The 21,402-nt window shown below is 42.5% G+C and overlaps 1 protein-coding gene across 1 annotated transcript; it reads left to right on the top strand.

The window, feature by feature from the left end:
- Nucleotides 1-476: 476 nt before the first annotated feature.
- On the top strand, nucleotides 477-1,889 carry LOC148562786 (uncharacterized). The gene is made up of 4 exons (XM_088490992.1): nucleotides 477-740; nucleotides 819-961; nucleotides 1,223-1,424; nucleotides 1,500-1,889. The coding sequence occupies exons 1-4, from the start codon at nucleotides 477-479 to the stop codon at nucleotides 1,887-1,889; spliced, it is 999 nt and encodes a 332-aa protein (XP_088347118.1).
- Nucleotides 1,890-21,402: the final 19,513 nt, after the last annotated feature.

The raw sequence follows: 21,402 nt of genomic DNA, 5'->3' as shown, positions 1-21,402 counted from the left end.
CACCCGATCACACTTAGAACCGATCAAGCCATTCGCCAAGTGTTACAAAAACCCGACTTGGCAGGCCGCATGACGACATGGGCAGTTGAGCTATCTCAAAATACGACTTACACTACGAACCCACGCACGTGATCAAGGCCCAGGCAATGGCAGACTTCCTGGTCGAGGTAGTTGGTGACGCTCCCGAAAACACGAGCACGCGGTGGAAGCTCCGTGTTGACGGATCCTCTAACCAAGCCTTCGGAGGGGCAGGGATAATCATCTAAAGCTCGGCTGGGTGACTTATGAGCAATCATTCAAGTTTGACTTCCCGGTCTCCAACAACCAAACGGAATATGAAGCCTTGATAGGGGTTTTGCTCCTAGCCAAAGAAGTCGGAGCATCACGAGTCGAGGTCAACAGTGACTCCCAAGTCGTAAACTCCCAGGTCAACGGGTCATATCAAGCTGGGGACTCCTTACTCCAGAAGTACTTGAATGGTGAAAAAGTTATTTGAAGGTTTCGAAGAGGTCACGATTCAACATGTACCCAGAGAAAGAAATGCAAGAGTTGACCTTCTATCAAAGCTGGAAAGCACAAAGCTAGGCACGAAAAACCGATCTTTGATTCAAGGACTGGTCAAAGAGCCATCGATAACTCTCTACATAACACAAGCGTCAAGCCCTCCCTCATGGATAGATCCAATCCTCCGTTTTTTGGAGGACGGCGAGCTCCCTGAGGACGAGAGGGCTGCTAGAACGGTAAGACGGGAGGCAACCAAGTATTTAGTGATACAGGGCCAACTGTAAAAACAAGGGCTTAATCAACCCTTGCTGAAGTGCTTGCGCCCCGACCAAATGGACTACGTCTTGGGAGAAGTCCACGAAGGATGCTGTGGCCACCATATTGGGGGAAAGGCGTTGGCCAGGAAGCTTGTTAGAGCTGGATACTATTGGCCTTCCATGATGTCGGATGCCCAAGAGTTCGTGAGGAAGTGTAGAAGATGCTAAGAGAATGCCAAATTTTACAAGTCCCCAGTGGTGGAGTTAAGCTCAATGATGGCCTGCTGACCGTTTTCTCAGTGGGGAGTTGACCTCCTAGGTCTGTTCCCGGTAGGTCCCGGTCAGGTAAAGTATCTAATCGTGGCCGTTGATTACTATGCCAAGTGGATTGAGACAGAGACATTGGCTAGCATATCATCGGCAAACTGTCAAAAGTTCATGTGGAGGTAAGTGGTCTCCAGGTTTGGAATCCCTGAGGTCGTTATCTCGGATAACGGGACACAGTTCACGGATAAGAAGTTCGGCGCGTTCCTCTCAGGATTAGGGATCAAACAGAAGTTCTCCTTAGTTGAGCACCCACAGAGTAATGGCCAGGTAGAAGCGGCAAACAAGATCATCCTTCAAGGCCTAAGGAAACGACTAGACCAGAAAAAGGGCTCGTGGGTAGGCGAGTTGGCCTCGATCCTTTGGTCATATAGGATGACGCTGCAATCCTCTACCGGGAAAATGCCTTTCTAGCTTACCTACGGGTTCGACGCGGTAATCCCTGTAGAAATTGGGGAACCAATCCCAAGGATGCTTCTTGGGGGCGTTGACAAGGCAGCGGAGAAGGACATGATCGACGAAACCAGGGAGATGACCCATTTGACAGAAACTGCGTTAAAGCAAAGGGTAGCTTTAAGGTACAATGTCAAAGTGCCAAAAAGGAGCTTCGAACTAGACGACCTGGTCCTGCGGCGAAACGACATCAGGTTACCTACTCTGGGAGAAGGCAAACTAGTGGCTAATTCGGAAGGACCATACAAAGTAAGAGAAGTACTCAGTAAGGGGGCCTTCAAGTTAGAGCGTTTGGACAGCGAGGTGCCAAGAACATGGAACACAGCAAACTTGAAAAGATTCTACCCTTAAACGACGACCCTGTTTGACGGTTTCTTTTATTTCGCTCATCACTTTGTTATCTTGTTTCATTTTATTATAAATATTTCGTTCACTACTGTTCGTTGCTTTGTCATTTTACCTTGTTATCTCGTCTCATTATAAATACCATGAACACTTGCATTGTGTAATTTTATTGATTTTAAAGTTACATGTTTTATCTTTATTTTTCCTTCCACGACTAACTGGGACTGATCACCCCGAGAACCTTAGTCAACACAAAAGAATGCCACAAAGGTAATATATGCAGCCTACTAGCTAAACGATAAAGCTCGAAAATAAGAAAGCCACAAATATTTTTCAAAGGTAACTAGTCGGCACGAGAACAATATAAAGCAAGTCACGATAAGTACCATAGAACAAGGGCATCACATCGGCCCAACAAGTTAAAAAGTACTACAAAACAAGAGCATCACATCGGCCCAACAAGTTAAAACAACAAATTACAAAAGGAAAAGTTAAATAAACTAAGACGAAAATTACTGAGGGGTCCCCGATTTCTTGGGAATGTCTACAATCTTGCCATCCTGAACCATCTTGAAGGCCTCAACCAGGGAGGTATCGAGATCGGGAGCCAAGACGGCAATCTGGGCCTTGATCCCGTCCTCGGTAGCCTTAATAACCTTCTTGGATTCCCTCACAATGTCTTTATTTTTCTTCTTCAAGGAAGCGACCTCCTGCTATGCGGCCTGGGCCGACCTCTCGACCTCACTGTGCTTTTCCTCCAACTCTTTTAATTTTTTCTCCAACTCTTTAACCTTGGCCCCAGCAGAAACGGCTTGACCCTAGGTAGTGTTCAATTCTTTGGAGACGGAGAGGTCACGCTCCACCAAACCTATTGATCTCGGCAGGTCCTCCTCCACCCTTTTCTCTTTCTCGGCAAGTTGGGTTTTCAACTCAGTAATGTCTTTCTGAGAGGCACGAAGTTTCTCCTCCAAAGCCTGGCACTGAGCCAAAAGAGGCTCCACCTTCCGCGCAACGGCTGCGGCTCGGAGGAGGCACCTCGCCCGAGCAGCAAGGTCCTCCTCTTAAAAGAATCCCTCAGTCCCAGGGAGAAGCTGAGAATCAATAAAATGGTCAGCGTCAAAGTTCCTCTCTATCACTGTTAGAGTCTTCCCCGCAAACCTTTTCACCGCAAACCTTTTCACTTCTTTGGGTTGGGCACAATGACCAAGTTGGAGTCAGCCTCAGGACCAACTTTTCACTCTTCAATCGGCTCCTCCAAAGCCACGTCCTCCAGAGGGTGCTCGGGTTAGGCATCCCCGGAAGGCTGGGAATCACCTTGGCCCTCTGTAGCAGCCCGACCACTCCCCTCACCAATGACATCGGGACCTAGGACCTCCGAATGAGTCGCCGAAGAGTCGTCGTCATCACTTCCACTCAGAAAATGGGGCCGTAGTAGTTTTCCCGGCAGCCATGGAAATTGCGCAAATAAACACATGTAACGAAGTCAATAAATAGGGTGTCGAAAACCCTGGAAGCATAGGAATCAAGGAAAGCAAGCAAAGAAGGATAAAAATAATGATTTACCTACGTAGGGCCGACCAATCTCCCGGTCCCCCATCAGTAGATGAGGGTTTAGATTTTTGGGGCCGAAGATCGCCAACAGTATGTCGGCTATCCAGCGGTTCTCCTCACCTAACCCCTCGTAGGTCCGAATCGGCCCCAAAACCCTAGTAGGTTGGAATCCGTCTTTCCCCCTCCAGGGAAATCCAGAAGGGGTGACCCAGGGCGGGCTTTACTTTAAAAAAGGTACTCTTAAAGCCATGAAAAGAGTCCTTAAAGAGACTAAAGATCCTATGACCCTGGACGGCCCGGAAAGACATGTACCCATTCTTTGTTTTTCCCTCTCGAGAGGGGTTTGTCAATAGAAAGAGATAGAGAAACACATTCACGAAGGCCGAAAGCTCCAGATATTCACACACCAATTCAAAACACCGAATGGCGGCAAAGCTGTTGAGATGGAGCTATGATGGGACAACGTCACAACGATTTAATAGCGAAATGATAAAAGGAGAAAAGGGAAGCCGAGGTTCAAACGTGATGAACATAGGCTTGTACACCCATAACCAGTCGACCACCCTAGGAGAGGCCATATTTTTATAGCATACCCTTTTGTAATCACTAGAAACGTTGACCTGGTAGTTCGCCTCCTCGGGACCTCCCCCGCACAAGGAACTGGAATCTCGAAGAGTCTGAAGTTCCTCTTTGATTACCCGAGACGGCGTGTCCTTTACGTCCGAAGTAACCCACGCGTAAAAATCGATGACATTCGGCTCCATTGGTGGTCGAGCCATACCTACAGTAGGGGCACCACTCAAGTCAACTCGGGAGATCGCAAGCTCAGAGGATAAACAAAAAAGGATCTATAACTAAGCACACTGCTAATCCATGCTACTTACGCTAATATCTAGAGACTATATTCAAGAAACAGATACCTAAATGGTACCCTCTAGCAACTATCTAACGTGGGCTACATCGATTCAAGTAAACATGAACCAAACTGAAAAAGAAAAGTGGCATGCATTGATCAACAGAAATAACGAAAGCAACAATTATACAGCAAAATAATGAAATAGCGAAAGGAGCGCAAAGCACTTACCAGGGAAGTACGCAAGAGGTAGGAAAAGAAGCAAATGAAGGAGAGCGCACAGAATTCCCTAGCCAAGAGCAATTCAGAAAACAAAAGCAGTAAGTAGAAGCAGCAAAAAAGGCGAAAATGAATGAAATGAAGAAGGAAGGGAGTTTTGTGGGAGGCAGAATGATAACCGTCAAAGAGGAAGCGCGAAAAGACAGGGTCATAATAGTCCTTTCCCTTGGATTTTCAAATCAATTATAACGAGCATTAAATGTTCAGTGCGAAGTTCGAAGCGACGCACCCAGTTGCGAATGGGGGCAACGCACGCGCACGGGGTCGCGGTCTTCACCGACGGATACCCGACTTAAGGAGAAATCAACTAGGAAAAAAGCGAGTAGCACAAACGCGCCAATAATCGCTCAGCCTCGTGATCAGCACGTTGGGGGCACTGTTCTGGCCCAGCCCATTGGCAAGTCTGGCGCTGGTACTGAGTTACCGACCCAACGGGTCCTCCAACCCACAAAACCCCCTTTTTCCCTTCTGGTCACAGCACCTGAACAGTTGGAAGGAAGCTTCTAAGAAAGAGGGCCTGCTCATATGGGACCCACTCATGCAGAGAATATATAAGGGGAGGCCCTACCGTTCTCCAGAGGTACGTCACCTACCCTAACCTTAAATGCCACTTTCGTACGGATCCTAACTTGAGCGTTGGAGTCCTTGCAGGTAGCCCCCCCACCTCTTGCTACGACAGCTCGGAGAAATCTTATCCTTGGAATTCGTCCAGGTCCAGCTGCCAGTGACTCACTAACCCCAGACACTCTCTACTTCTCCCGTTCAGGATCTGAGCAACCGAACATGTTAGAGTTGTAAGGATTAGGGATTTTTCATCTACCCAAAATTCCCATCCTGTTTGAGTATTGAACTCTCTGCTAATTAAAAAAGAGAAAAGGACAAGTTGGTCCCTGACCTTTTTTCGGAAGACATTTTCGTCCCCGATGATTGAAAAATACAATCATGTCCCTGACCCTTCAAAATTTTGGACAAATCTATCCCCCCGTTAAAGTCAGCCCGTTAGCCCCGTCGGAAAATGCTGAGGTGGCTCTCGTGGAGCTGACGTGGACGTAACGGGATGACATATTGGCAAGAACTTCTGAAAATAGGACGTATTAGTCCCCAACGTCCAAAACGACGCCATTTCTCCCCCACCCCAATCTTTCAAATTCTTGATCCTTATTCCCTCGATTGCACAGAAAGGGTGAAGCTGGAGAACGAAGAATGGGAGCATGGCATCGGATGGGGTATCATCTTGCTCGAGAAGAAGTGGAGGTGTAGGAAGAGAAGAGAAATTCGCTGAAGGTTCTGGTCCTATGGGAAAGGATGGCAAAGATGGGGTGTCACCGAAGTGCTTTTGTGGAGAACACGCCATCCTGTTCATGTCGAAGACGAGCAGCAACCCTAACAGATTATTTTTCAACTGTCCGTTTTTTATAAGGTATGTATAACTATGTTGGAATCTGTTAGTCTTAGGGTCTGGAAACCAGGTTTTCATGGTGATATCTGTGGACTGATTTTGTGCAGGTGAGACAACCCCATTGCAAGTTTTTTTTTGTGGTTGGATGAGCACGTTGGAAGCCTTGAGTTGAGTGATTCAGGGTTCCAGGGAGAGAAGGAATTTGGTGATGTTGAAGAGCATCAATGGAACCATGACATGGAAAACAAGATCAATTGTATAGAGAAGAGGATAGAAGCTTTAGAGTGGAAAAAAAATCCAATAAGATGGTGTATATATGTGATTTTAATTGTCCTGATTGCTGCTATTTTAAGTTGTAAGAACTGATTGATGGTTTAATATGATAAATGTGGTTAGTTGTCGCCTGAAAAAATTTGAACATGTTCTTTCTAGAAATGTATGAGTTTTTAGCCTGTATATTGCAATGTACAACTGAAAATAAAAGCTGCCAGAATAACAGATAATCAAACATTGAATAACTGGCATTAAACCTTTGACCCTAAACATTGTTCATTGTAGTTGACAACCCAAAAAAGAAAGACAACTAGTTGGCTAGTAATGTCTGCACATGTATGGCATGCTACCATTGACAAGTTTTTACTTAACAAAAAACGGGTAACCAAAAAACTGGCTAATACAAAAAAAGGATAGTTATATCTGAAATTTGCTATAAAGGTTTACAGTAGGACACATTTGTCACAAAATAAGATAATAGTTGACTTGCTTCATTCTTTGGAGTCCTTAGACACTGACACAGTTGGTTTAGATGGTAGTGGAGCCTGCTGAGGCTGTGCAGCTGCTTGCGTGCTAGATAGGCTTGGTCCTGGGGAGGCTTGGGGAACTGGTGTTTGGTGCTGTGTGCTAGATGGTGGTCGCCCTTGACCAAGTGGAGCAGGTGGCCTGAAAATCTTCTGTTTTAGGTCGAGCTGTGCCGGTGACCATCGATGGAGCATTTGCTGGGGGCCTAAAGGGCTGGTTTAAAGTTGGGGCAGGTGGCCTGCCACTTGTGACCGTTGGGCTAGGTGGTCCTAATACAATTGTTGATCTTGTAACTCTTCTTGGAACAGTTTTTACATTCGTCGCACTTGGACCAGCTCCGCTCGGAACCTGCCATAAAACACGCCAGCATAATCAGGCAATAAGTACTCAATACATATATTAAGCAGCTTATAATGACAAACAATTGAACAGTTACAGTAGGTTGTTGCTGCTGGGGTGTTGAGCTGCCTGATTGGCTGTTTGAAGCATCCTAGACATAATGGTCAAATCAGTGGACAATTTAATATAAAGACATATTAGTCCCTCAGGAATGATATACTAATACATATAAATCCTTGAAGATTGAGGTACTAAAACATAAAAATCCCTGAGGTTTTTAGTACTAAGACACTTTAAAACCTGAACTACTTGCACATGGGACACAATAATGGCTGGATCTTATATGCAAGGATACTATTAGTAGGAAAGTGATATTACCTCTGGTGGTAGAGCAGACTGTGACAAAGGAAGACACACAAGTACTTGGGATGTGCTCTCTCCCTTCTTCTTAGGCCTTTTGGTCTTCGGCTTCCAATTCGGGTTCAATAGTGCTCTCTCGCAAGTTTTGTAATTATGGCCCTTCTCATCACACTTGCTGCAAGACAGAGAGAATGACTTCTTCAATTTACCCCCTTGCATCAGTGGCTTTGCAGGGTCTTTATGCCGATTATGAACCTTTGGCCGCCCAATCCCTCTTTTGATGATGGGTGGGTCTGGCTGTGAGAATTCAGTTCTGGCCCAGAACTCTGAGCTTAGCACTGGTTGAATGCAGTGTGCATAAGTCCTCCTGATGGACTCCATACACAGCCAAGGGTGCACATAGTCTTGTGACATGTCACGTCTCTTTCTAATGGCAGCAAGTGCATGTATGCAAGGCATGCCTGAGGTAATAGGGGAAACCGTTTTAAAATGTGTAAAATAACACAACAATTTATGAATCATTCTGACTACAGAGTACAAAGGTTACCAGTAAGTTACCATTTGTTGCAGGAGCAAGTGTACTTAATTAGGTCTACATCCACCTTGCTTGCTTTGCGGCTTACCTCAAACCTTTTCCTTTCGTTGTCACCAACCCATTCAGCCATCCACTTAGTGCTAAGATTGACTAACCTCTCCATCCTCTTTTGCTGGAATGGTGCTAGCTTTCCAGTGTGGTTGTCCAGGACTCGTTTGTGATTCACCATCCTCCTCATCAGGTAACACCTGATTTCTTCACACATGGTGAGGATGGGCTTCGTACGGTAGTTAACTATCTTCGCATTAAAAACCTCACACATGTTATTTGTGAGGTTATCAACCTTTGGCGCATGAGAGAAATATGCCTTAACCCAAGTTTCTGGTGGAAACCTGCTGAGATATTCCCAAGCCCCATGGTTAACTTGCTTCAGCTTGTCCATTCATTCCTTGAATTCTGCAACTGTAGTGCATCTAGCACACTCCCACACAACCTCTCTAATGTACAAATCTTTGAAGTGATTTATGAAGTTCTTCCACATGTGCATCATGCAATTGCGGAGTTTGCATGTGGCATAACCTCCTTTAGCGCAAGAAGTAAACCCTGCACCATACGAGGATATTAAGGAATGATATATCAAATTAAATTGGTAATATGTGAAACCAAACATGTTTATTAATCATAATTACAGCTAACCTTCTGCTGGTCGGATATGAAGGTCCACCCAAGGCTGGCACTGTCACCTATGTCCTCCTGAAGATTTGTCAGGAACCATTTTCAAGCAGCTTTGGTCTCAGCCCTGACAACTCTATATGCAACAATGTAGAACTGATTATTGGCATCTTGCGGAACTGCTGCTAGAAGCCAACCCATGTAGTAGGTTTTCAAAAAATAACCATCTAGGTGCAACAAAGGTCTACACCCATCCTTGAACCCTTTCTTATAATCATCCAAGCATATGTATAATTTATCGAATACAGGAGGTGATTCTGGAATTGGCATAAGCTCCAACCTGGCCGTCGAACCTGGATTGCTTGACAGAATCTGCTCACAGTAGTCCCTGCTCCTTTTGTATTGGTCCCTCTCGTTGCCCATGATCTTCTCCCTAGCCTCCACTACTGCTCTGTACACCATTTTAGGGTGGGGACATAATGAAAACTCCTCTCTTAGGAAGTCAGTTGCCTCCTTCGTGTTCATGTGGGGTTGGGTTGCCATCCTCTTTTCAATCTTCTTGCTAAGCCAATGCTTGTCAGCGGCATTACTCCCTAAATCCCTTGCACAAGTATGTTCATGCACATACGTCTTTAATTGATAACACTGCAAGGTTTTGTTATAGGACAAATGAACCAGGAATGGACACTCCTCATCCTTGCAACCCACCCTGACCCTCTCCTTGTCGTTCTTTATCCACTTCAGTTCCCTCCCCTCATCAATGAAGGAATCCTTTACCACCTCCTTAAACCTTTCAACAGTAGCAAATCTGGTTCCTAACTCAAATCTCTCCTCATCGTGAGCATAGTCATCATCAAACTCAGGAGATCTCCTGCTGCTACCTTCACCATCAGATAAAATGGGTGTATGCAACTCCTCAAACTCATACTCAAATACGATTTCTTCCATTTTTGATGGCAATTCACTAATGTAGAATTCCCCTACCCATGCATTATCCGGCTGCACACCAGGATTACCACCACCACCTCCTTGATCATTCGGCCCATCAGCCTCCTGACCACCAGCATTACCCCCTACACTATTTTCTCCCTTTACATTCACCCTGCTCCTATGTTGAACCCTCTTCTGTTCAACCTTAGACTTTTCCTTTGACCCTTGCCTCCTTGCAACTGGCTTCTTCGGGGTTACTATCTTTTTCCTAACCTTCGTACTTCTTTTTCTCTTACAACCAGCAACCCCGCCATCACTGTCACTTTCAGTACTAGAGGTCTCCACTCTAGCTGGTGGAGGTTTGTACAGCACATCCTCTGTGCTTTCGTACCCGTCATCTGATGAAGAGGATGTCTTCAGTTCCTCTAATATCTCATCCACATCCACATTCACTGCCCCATCACAATTCCTTCTAGGATCTTCAACAACCTCAGGGACATCTACTCTGTGATCAAAGTATATATAGAACTCAGAAGTGTTTTGGTTCTTCGATATGTTATCTCGCATTGCATTTATCCCAGCATCCCCAGTTAACTTGTTCAAACCCAACTCAATGTCGCTACTTGTGGAATCATACCAGTATACTTCCTTGTATGACTGGTATCCCAAACCCTTGAACAACGTAACAAGGTCTCCGAAGTTCACAAAGTCCAGGTCCATCTTAGGGAACCTCTCTTCCTTCCCATTTTCATAAACCTGGGCTCCATCAATCTCTCTGATAAAATTACCTCCATGGTGAAAAACCGGCACCACAAAAATATCAACCATCTGAAATTAACCAATGATCAACAACGTGTCAGTCCAGAAACAGTTACCAAAATTATGAACGAACCCCCTTTTGCCCGAACACAATCCCACCTACTAATCCTACCCACAACGTTTTCAAAAGAGTTTTTCCACTACATTACACCGCTGTTTCCCACACTCTCAACATGCACACACACTGCCTTCACCCTTTGTTCGCACCACAATAACCAAAACTTAAAAGATAAATATCACGATCTTACCTTCTAACAGAGACAGCTAGTACGACCTCAACGAAAACCTCTTTCTTGGCCTCCCATAACAACTTCACGATGGGCTGATTGCTCTTCTACGTAGTGTAATTTTTGGAAGGAGAAACAAGGGAAGGGACTTTGATCATTGGTCTTCTTAGGTTTTCAATAATTCAGAGAAGAAAACATGGGTGTTATGGGTATTGCATGTGGGAATTAAACTGTGTTTGGAGGGGTGGGGGAGAAACGGCGTCATTTTGGACGCTGGGGACTAATACGTCCTATTTTCAAAAGGTCTTGCCAACGTGTCATCCCGTTACGTCCACGTCAGCGTCACAGGAGCCACCTCAGCATTTTCCGACGGGGCTAACGGGATGACTTTAACGGGGGGATAGATTTGTTCACAATTTTGAAGGATCAGGGACATGATTGTATTTTCCAATCATCAGGAACGAAAATGTCTTCCGGAAAAAAGATCAGGGACCGATTTATCCTTTCCTCATTAAAAGATAATGAATTGCTTATTGATACTAATTTAATTGGATTGGATGCCAATCCCGTAATGAGTGAATGAGCTAAAGCTTTCATAAACCATGCCATGGTTGATATTTTTTCTTTATCCACGATGTCATTTAAATAGTGAGAACAGCAATTGAAGCTGTCAAGATATAATTACCATAGTAAATAAGCTGGTTCTATAGTCAACTATGAAATGCTGATATGTCCTATACTCCTATGCTAGATTTTAGAGGAAGTCAGTTATCTCAATTTAATTTAATTTTTTTATAGGTGTCAATTAGTGTATGAACCCTTAGATGCACGAAAAATATTTATTTAATTTATATTTTTATTAGTATTTTTAATTATATTCTTTATTATTTAATTTATATGAAAACCATTGGGGATGGTGTTCATACCCTGGGTCGAGCTATCCGACCTGGGATGATCGGAGACAAAGCGACCGACATCTTCAGGTCAGACTATCCGACCTCTTTACAAAAGAGGTCGGCCAAATCGACAGGAAATGTAACGACCCAATTTTCAATATGTCTAGATCATACCGAAAACTGAGCGCTACCAATTTGTCTTTCTAATTATTATCTATTATTTATCATATGAGCCTGATTCGTTATTAAAAACGTAGTTAATTTCCGAGGTGTATTTTTTTTTTTTTGAAAATATTTGGATTAGTAGACGGAATCACTCATAATCAATTCACAAGTAATAACAAATAAAACAGTTATAAACAACCACACATAAATACATCACGAGTAGCTAGCAACATTCAGTTATCCAACCTTTATTAGAGTATAGACCTTTAGTTAGAACACCCCTAGATATAGCTAGATAATAACTATATACATATACATACATACAACATTCCAGGTCCTGACCTGTTCAAGAGGTCTCTAAGCTGGCACCTAGGCTAGCCTAGATTCTATACTCACCTAGTCCCTCTAAACTACTAAAGCGAGGGAAAGTACGTTCTAAGTCTTCACAACTCAAGTCAGGTGGAACGTCATCAAAAGATAGAACATCATCTGCTACTCCTCTGCACGATCAGACTTTTTCACAGGACGTCTTTCTGGTACCTCATGAAGTAGCCACACAATAGGAATCTCGTACACATAATTTAGGTTAAAGTGCGCATATGAACGGGGTGCAGACGTTGGCTGGTCTCACAGTATATACATATAAACAGAGAACGATATTCACCCTAGACTCAGAAGACTATCTAGAGCAGAATCCTTTTCTTGCGAACGGTCATCAGCGAACTATGGTAAGGTACTCTTACTTCCATCTGAAGGGGAAAGGGAGAGAGAAGGGGTAAGAATTGGGGAGTTCTTAGTAGGGCCGGGGTTATTAGTTACGTTCATTTATTTGGGGTCGATTAGTAGACGAATAACATAATATAGCGAAGCAGTAAACAGAAGAAAAAGATAGAAAGAGAAAGTAGAGACAACAGAAAGCAGAACACAAACAAAAGAATACAAGAAAATAAAACACAGAAATAGCATACAAGCAGACAAACATAAAGAAGTAGATCACACACAGAAAGGAATGCAACAGAGAATGATGCGCAAACAAGAATGATGCATGTCTAGCCCTAGCGCAGGCCATGAGCTCATGTGTCGGTTGGCTGCCCGCAATCCCGACATTTATCCGGTCATGAGTAATCCCGATTTCCCGGATACGATTTTCCGTTCCTAAATAAATGCGCATATAATAATAGCCGCTCATTTGAGACAGCCTCTGCTTACTGCAGGAAAATATATATATATACTCTGCTCTGCTTTGGGGAAGCAGAAAATGGCTGTAGGTAACTTAGTTTTCCTACAGAGGCTCTGGGTTGCATTAAGCAACTAATATATATATAGCTCCGGGTTACATCAAGCAACTAATATATATATATATATATATATCTCTTTATTATATTACTCTTCTCTTTATATCTCTTTACTCTGTTCTGGTTTCTCTTTTCTCTGTATCTCTTTATTCTGTTTTAATTACTCTGTTCTCTGTATCTCTTTTCTCTTCTCTGATTACTCTTTTCATCTGTATCTATATTACTCTTTTTCTCCTTATCTCTTTACTTTACTCTGGTTACTCTGTTATGTGTTTCTCTACTCTGCTCTAATTTCTCTGCTTAACGTATGTATTTAAAGCTTATGTAAATTTCGGTATGAATAGTTAGTTTGTCCCAAGTATAGGTTCATTAAGTCTATACTGAAACAGTTTAACTTTTCATATTATACCTAACCCTAGTCGCAACTCAAGTACTAACTAAGTTGCCCTAGTTCGTTCACTAGTCTCTGTCTATTTTTCTATCGTAAAAATTTTACAGACTTTTTCTTTGGTTTTTATCTTTTCTTTAACTTTTTATCTTTTATTTATCTTTGCCTCACTAACATGTTATTACCACTCCCTAAGTGTTTTATGAAGGTAATTATGAGATTCTGCACTTAAAGTTGTCTTTCTAAAGCTTTTACAGAAAACTGCCTTTTTCGTATTATTTTATTATTTTTATTAAAATATTATTTTTAATTAAATATTATTATTTAATATTTTATTATTATTTATTATTTTATTATTAAATTTTCGAAAATTACCTTGCCTTTACCTTTTAACCTTTAAAATTAACTTTTTACCCCGGTAACTTTTAATATTTCTACTTTAACCACCCTAACTTTCAGAAATTACAAAATAACCCCTCAAACACCAAAATATTTACTTCCTTGCCCTGTCTAAGATCTAAAAGGTGTTCTTCAATGTTCTTCACCACACTCAAAGTGTTCTTCATGTTCTTCATATATTCTTCAAATTCTTTCTCTGTTTTTACCCGTTTTTCAGTCTTTTCAGCAACCGATTTTTACCAAAATTCAAAATAAATTCCCAGCCACTAAAACCCCATATTTTCTACATGATTTTAACACAAATTGAACCCCAATTTAGGGCCTAGGGTTTCGTTTTCCAGCAGCCACAAGAACACACATTCATAGCATGAATTATATCAAATTTCATCAAAATTTCACCAAATTTTCACCAAGAATCAATCATATATGCAACAAATTTTTAGCATAGACAAATCATACAACATTCACACAACTCAAACACAAATATTCAAGATTAATTTCGTGACACCCTACCTTGATTTGCTGCTCCAAATCCGGTTACTCTTTGAAGTGTTCTTAAAGCACTTTTTCCTCCTAAAACACATCAAGAACAACTTTAAAACTCTAAACCATCAACTAAAAGAACTTCAGCAGCATCTTAGGACGGTTATCCTCACCTTAAACGTTCAGAAAATCAAAGATCTTTGGCCCACAAGTCAAGCTAAGCAAGAGATCTAAGGAAGAACATCAAGAAAACACTTGTTTAAGCATGTTTCCTTGAAAACCGAATTGAAAGGGGAAAGGAACAGCCATCTCATCTTATTTCCATCCTTGATAAGTTACATGGTTATGTAGAGGAAGAAGAGAGGATCATTTTGGTGAAATCGGAGTTTTGATTTGAGTTTTAGTTTAGAAGAAATCAAGCTTTGAAGATTAAGTGTTCATGAAAGTTTCTCTCTTTTCTCTCTTGTTATTTTAGGCCAAAATGATGAAATGAGACAGCCTTGGAGGTCTTGGGGGTGTAAGGTGAGTTGTGATTGGTTGGCTTGGAGGTGGATTAAAATAATATTAAAATATCTCTGGTGTACAACTACTAAAACTAGGTGTATCAGAACACTCGTAAAAACATCTCTAAAAATTATTTTCTGAGCTACTAGCATAAATGACACTATTAAAATATTTATTATGATAATAGAAAATGTATAATGAGGCCTTAGCATTGCTAAATTCATCAGAGAGTGCTGGTACTAAGCTGCACCAGTAAACCGTAAACCCGGTTAAACCGATTTTCTGTTTTTAACAAAAACAGACCAGGTAACCTTAGAATATCATTCAAGAATTTTCTAATACTAACATAATGATAATATTATACTATTATCTCTCTCCTCTCATGAATCGAGTCCGGTTCGTCAAACAGAGACTATTTACGAAAATCAGAATCAAAATTGCCAACCGATACGGTTCAAAAACTAGGTTCTTCGCGATTGCATTATCGAGCTTGCCTCAGAGGAGGTTCTAGCTTAAGGATGACATAATGATAATGAGGATTGAGATGCTTGATGATATATCAGAGGTGTTCCCTTTACTGATCTTCCGGAGAAATCCGTACTTTCAAAAAAGATCTCATGTACTCGAAAATCAGGGTTGTTACATTCTACCCTCCTAAAAGAAAATTTTGTCCTCAAAATTTCAATTACCTGAGAATAGATACGGGTAATCAGCTTTCATCTTATCTTCCAGTTCCCAAGTGTGTTCTTCTTTTCCTCTTTGTTCCCAAGCTACTTTGACTAAGCGAACAACTTTGCCTCTTAGCTGCTTATCACTTCTTTCTACTATCTGAACTGGTGATGCTTGATATGTCAAATCATTTCGTAACTGTACTGTCTCTGGTTGTAAAACATGACTCTTGTCGGGAATATATTTCTTAAGTTGCGAGACATGAAGAACATCATGAAGGTTTGATAAATAAGGAGGAAGGACTATTTGATAAGCTACTAGACCGACTCTTTTAAGTATTTGGAAAGGTTCTATGTATCATGGGTTAAGCTTTTTAATCTTAAGGGCTCTACCTATTCCAGTAATCGAAGTTACTTCTAGAAAGACACGGTTTCCGTCACTAAACTCTAAGGGTCTACGTCTATTATCGGCATAGCTCTTTTGACAGCTTTGTGCTGTCTGGATCTTCTAACGAATCTCCTTTATCTTCTCAATAGTTTCTTACACTAAGTTTGGACCTAAGACACTAGCTTCTCTATCGTCATTCCAACACAATGGTGTCCGACATCTTCTTTCGTAGAGAGCTTCATATGGTGCCATCCCGATACTTTATTGGCAACTGTTGTTGTAGACAAATTTGACCAACAGCAAATACTTATCCTAGCTGCTTTGGTTGTCTATCATACATGATCGTAACATGTCTTCTAATGTCTGGATTGTCTGCTCTGATTGTCCGTCTATCTGAGGATGGTATGCTATACTCGTGTGCAATTCTGTTTCCAACGCTTTCTGAAAAACTCCCCAAAATCTAGTAGTAAACCTCGAAACTCGATCTGAGACAATTTACGAAGGTATCCCATGTAGTCGTACGATTTCTTGAATATATATATATTCGTTCCAACCTTTCTAAAGTATAGTCAACTCGAATCGGAAAGAAGCACACCGATTTTTGTAAACCTGTCAACAATCATCCAAATGGCATCACGTCCTATTGAGGTTCTTGGCAATCTCGTGATAAAATCCATAGTAATCTGCTCCCATTTCTATTGTGGTATTTCTAAAGGTTGCAGGGTTCCTGACGGCTTCTGATGTTCTACCTTCACCTTCTGGCAGGGTAAACATTTTGAGACATAATCATTTACTTCTTTCTTTAAGTCCAGCCACCAGAACATTTGTTTCAAATCTCGATACATCTTTGTCACCCAGGATGCATAAAAAGTCTACTTTGGTGAGATTCAGCAAGAATCTTTTGTCGCAATTCTCCAGAGTTAGGCACACAAATTCTGTTCTTGTACCTCTATAGGCCACTACGATCCTGTCTCACAGCTTCTTCAGCTCTGCAAGCAATGGTGACATTCGGTGTGGTGCTATGGAAATCGGTCCAGTTCCAGGTACTAGTTCAATGCTGAATTCTATATCTCGCTGAGGAGGAAATGCAGGTATGTCGTCCAAGAAAACATCAGGAAAGTCTTTCACCATTCGGATTCGTTCTAAGCTTAATTCACTATCATTCGATCTAGCCGCTAACAGAACGTACCCCTCACAATCACTCCCGTCTAAGGTAACTCTTACAGAATTCAGATATAAGGTGTGGGACAGAAATGGTTTAGTACATAGACTATCAGATGGAATAACAGCAGTTCTTTTAAAATAATCAAGGAAAACATGAAACTTAGATAACCAATCTAATCCTAAAATAACTTCTAAACCACATAGAGGCAAACAGATTAGATCGTGTATAAAAGTCCTGTTCCTAATAGCGAATGGTACTTGCAGGCACACTAAACTGGTCAAAGCATTTTGGGATGCAGGTGTATGGACAATCAAGTAAAAATTCAATTTAAAGAAATATAATCCTAACTCGTGAGCAATAGTTAGAGAAATAAAGAATGCGATGCACCCGAATCATACAGTACAGTTAGAAATCGATTCTTGGCATAACACTGACCTTGAATGAGGGCATCCAATTGCACAACATCGTCAATAGTGATAGCAAACACTCATCCTTGTTGTTGGGTTCAGACTGGATTTCGAGTAAATCCCTTCGGACAATCCTTGGCAATGTGTCCGAGTTCTCCACAAGCATATCAGTTAGGTGATCCAAACTGGCAAGACCTGTTACTATGATCTTTTCCGCATTGCTTACATGCAGGGATTATGTAAGCCTGATGGGCTCGTTTACCATTGTCTTGCCTTACTTCACCTCCATTCTTACTCGTACGGCGAGCAGTAATGTTACCAACTTGTAGGTTCTTATGCTGTCGTATGCCACGTGCTTTAAAATGCACCCTTTTCCCAGCTGCCTGATGATTGCTAAGACGCCTTGGTGGAAATCCTTGGCGAATCACCTTGGCCACAATCACTTTCTTAATACATTCTTCCACTAACTTGCTCTTGTTGACTAATTCGGCAAAATTACGTATCTCCAGCGAAACTATTAAACTCATCAGATCATCACGAAGGCCTCCTTCAAACTTCAAGCACTTCCATTCTTCAAAGTCAGCAGGATTCCCTTGACAGATCTTAGAGAAACGACACAAGTCATCGAAATTACGAGCATATTCTGCAATAGTCATATCCCCTTGTTTCAGCTACATAAGCTCTATCTCCTTAGCATCACGCACTGCTCTTGGAAAATATTTTTTGTAGAATTCATCTTTAAAAATATCCCAAGAAATGTCATTTTCATTCTGTTGTAGCAGTCGCTGTATCCCCTGCCACCAGTACTCAGCTTCTCCCTCGCGCATATAAGTAGCAAACTCCACGTGTTGTCCTTCTGGAACATGCTGCGCTCTCAGTGATCGTTCAATACCTCGAAACCAGTTATCAGTGTCAGTCGCAACGAGTGTACCCTTGAACTTAGGCGGATTAACCTTCAGAAAGGTCGCAAGGGTCATAGGTCTTTCAGGATACCCTAAGTTGTTCTCATCATTCCCATTATCTTCTCCGTATTCATTCTCATTCCCATTTCTCACTCCAAGACGTTCAACAGCCCTAGCCGCTGCTACAGCAGCTTCACGCACTACTTCAGCCACGTTGTTCATGGTAGCCATAAACGTTTCCTGTTACCTCTCGTAGTTAACATTAGGAATTCCTTCCCGTACGCCTCGTCTCCGTGAACCATTGTAGTCCTGTTCACACCAAACAATCATTGTTAAGGTGATCAGTCTTAACACTTCAAGTCAAGTGTGAACATTCCCAAAATAAAAACACAGAAACAATCATGCAACATATATCACTGGGATATCCTATACGCATGAGACACACAACAGAGTATGCAATGAAGTATAGTCAGTCCACTCCCCAGGCTCTACTGGGAACGAACTGCTCTGATATTGTTCGGTAGGTCGGATACCGTACGGGTCGGGTGAATATCCCGGTCAACAAGGGGGGAATCGACTAGACATTCGTCTCCGGATTGGGGGGGTAAGCGAGGTCCCGAGCTCTTCAGATGTGGAAGGGGGGTGTCACCTGTAAAGACACTCCGACGCGCAAGTCAGTGAAGTGTGCAGGCGAAAAAAGAGGGTAGAGTCATGTGACGTACCTCGGGGGAAGGGTAAAAACATTCCCCTTATATACTGTATCAGAGGTGGGCCCTGCAAGGACAGGCCCACTTTCTCCGAGGCGTTCTCCTCACAGCTGTAGGTGAGCTATCAGGGACGCGCGTCTGGGTCAGCTGTGGGGCGCCTTGCCCCTGACCGTTAGGGTCGGGTGGCGCTTGGGTCGGGCCAACCCGTAGAGGGTTTGGGCCGGGCCGTAACAGTGCCCCCACATGCCAGTAATAGTCGTGAGAGCTATTAGTGGCGTGTTAGTTCTTGTTCCATGCGTCGTCGTCAGGTCAGCCGCCCGTGGGAGGGACGTGCCCCCTGCGCGCGTGTCTCTTGGTTGTTGAGGCAACCGTTCGTCGCTTCGTTCTTCGCGCTGGGCATTAAATGCTCATAATGGGTTGCAAAACTTTGTACGCAAAGACTATTTTGCCCCAAGTCTTTCGGCTTCCTGGGTGGTAGTTTTAAACAGTTTGTTTCAATTTTTTCTTTTTTTACTCTCGTTCCTACCATCTCATTCTTCTTCACCCAGAAAATCCCAGAGCATCCCAGAGCATCCCAGAGCTTCATCCTAGCATCTTTGTGCATTTTTCCTTCTTCCCTCTCCGTCTTCACAATCGTTTCAAGTAATCTTTAGTCCTCTCTCTTTTCTGCTTCATTGTTGTACGTTTGTTGTTTGTATCTGGTTTGTGTTCTTACTGTCTTGTTTGATTTTTGTTGCTAGATGACTTTTTAGTGCTAAGTAGATGTGTTAGGGGAGGGGTACCATTCCAGGGTAGGTTTTTAGGTGGCTTGTGTGATAGGTATAGCTTTATCCATGCTTGATCTTAACTGTTGAATAGGATGGACATAGTTTCTGGGTTTTTCCTGGACTCCCGACCTCAGAGACTAATGGAGTGGTACCCCCACTGTAGGTATGCCTCGCGTCATCTCTCGGGATTCTATTTTCGCCGTGAACTATGACCCCTACACTTGGGTGACCTCCGATGTGAAGGACTCACCGAATCAGATGGATCTGGCGGAGTTGACGGAGTTTCGACAAGCCGGGTATCTGTGCGGGAGGACAGACGAGGAGGCCAATTACGAGACCTTCGTTCCTGCCCCCAATGAGCGGTTGTATGAGATTAATTTTCGCTCCCCCCGGGTTGCCGACTTGATTTGGTTTTACAAAGCCATGTTCACTGATGAGCGGATATTTTATACGCTTTTTGGGGTTAATTTCATGTAGTTTTTAGTATGTTTTAATTGGTTTTTAGTATATTTTCATTAGTTTCTAGGCAAAATTCATATTTCTGGACTTTACTATGAGTTTGTGTGTTTTTCTATAATTTCAGGTATTTTCTGGTTGAAATTGAGGGAGCTGAGCAAAAATCTGATTCAGGCTGAAAAAGGACTGCTGATGCTGTTGGATTCTGACCTCTCTATACTCGGAATGGATTTTCTAGAGCTACAAGAGTTCAATTGGCACGATCTCAATTGCGTTGGAAAGTAGACATCCAGGGCTTTCCAGAAATATATAATAGTCTATACTTTATACAAGGATAGACGATGTAAACTGGCATTCAACGCCAGTTCCATGTTGTAGTCTGGCGTTAAACGCCAGAAACAGGTTACAAATTGGAGTTAAACGCCAGAAACAGGTTACAACCTGGCGTTTAACTCCAGAAACAACCTAGGCACGTGTAAAGCTTAAGTCTCAGCCCCGGCACACACCAAGTGGGCCCCAGAAGTGGATTTCTGCACCATCTATCTTAGTTTATTCATTTTATGTAAACCTAGGTTACTAGTTTAGTATTTAAACAACTTTTAGAGATTTATTTTGCAACTCATAACATTTTAGATCTGAAATTTGTACTCTTTGACGGCATGAGTCTCTGAACTCCATTGTTGGGGGTGAAGAGCTCTGCTGTGTTTCGATGAATTAATGCAACTATTTCTATTATCTATTCAAACACGCTTGTTTTTATCTAAGATGTTTATTCGCACTTCAATATGATGGATGTGATGATCCGTGACACTCATCATCATCCTCAACCTATGAATGCGTGCCTGACAACCACCTCCGTTCTACCTTCGATTGAATGAATATCTCTTAGATTCCTTAATCAGAATCTTCGTGGTATAAGCTAGAATCCATTGGCAGCATTCTTGAGAATCCGGAAAGTCTAAACCTTGTCTGTGGTATTCCGTGTAGGATTCAAGGATTGAATGACTGTGACGAGCTTCAAACTCACAAGGGCTGGGCGTAGTGACAGACGCAAAAGGATCAATGGATCCTATTCCAGCATGAGTGGGAACCGACAGAAGATTAGTCGTGCGGTGACAGCGCACCTGGACCTTTTTCACTGAGAGGACGGATGGTAGCCATTGACAA

This window comes from Arachis ipaensis, chromosome B6 (assembly GCF_059453495.1).
Source record: "Arachis ipaensis isolate K30076 ecotype BB chromosome B6, ASM5945349v1, whole genome shotgun sequence".
NCBI classification, from domain to species: domain Eukaryota; kingdom Viridiplantae; phylum Streptophyta; class Magnoliopsida; order Fabales; family Fabaceae; genus Arachis; species Arachis ipaensis.
The sequence above is the reverse complement of the archived record's forward strand: the minus strand, read 5'-3'. Positions and strand labels throughout refer to the sequence as shown.

Coding starts and splice junctions, on each gene's coding strand:
- LOC148562786 (XM_088490992.1), top strand. CDS start 477: ATGGTGAAAAAGTTATTTGAAGGTTTCGAAGAGGTCACGATTCAACAT. Junction 741..818: donor ACGAGAGGGCTGCTAGAACG/GTAAGACGGGAG, acceptor CCCTTGCTGAAG/TGCTTGCGCCCCGACCAAAT. Junction 1,425..1,499: donor ACCAGAAAAAGGGCTCGTGG/GTAGGCGAGTTG, acceptor ATGCCTTTCTAG/CTTACCTACGGGTTCGACGC.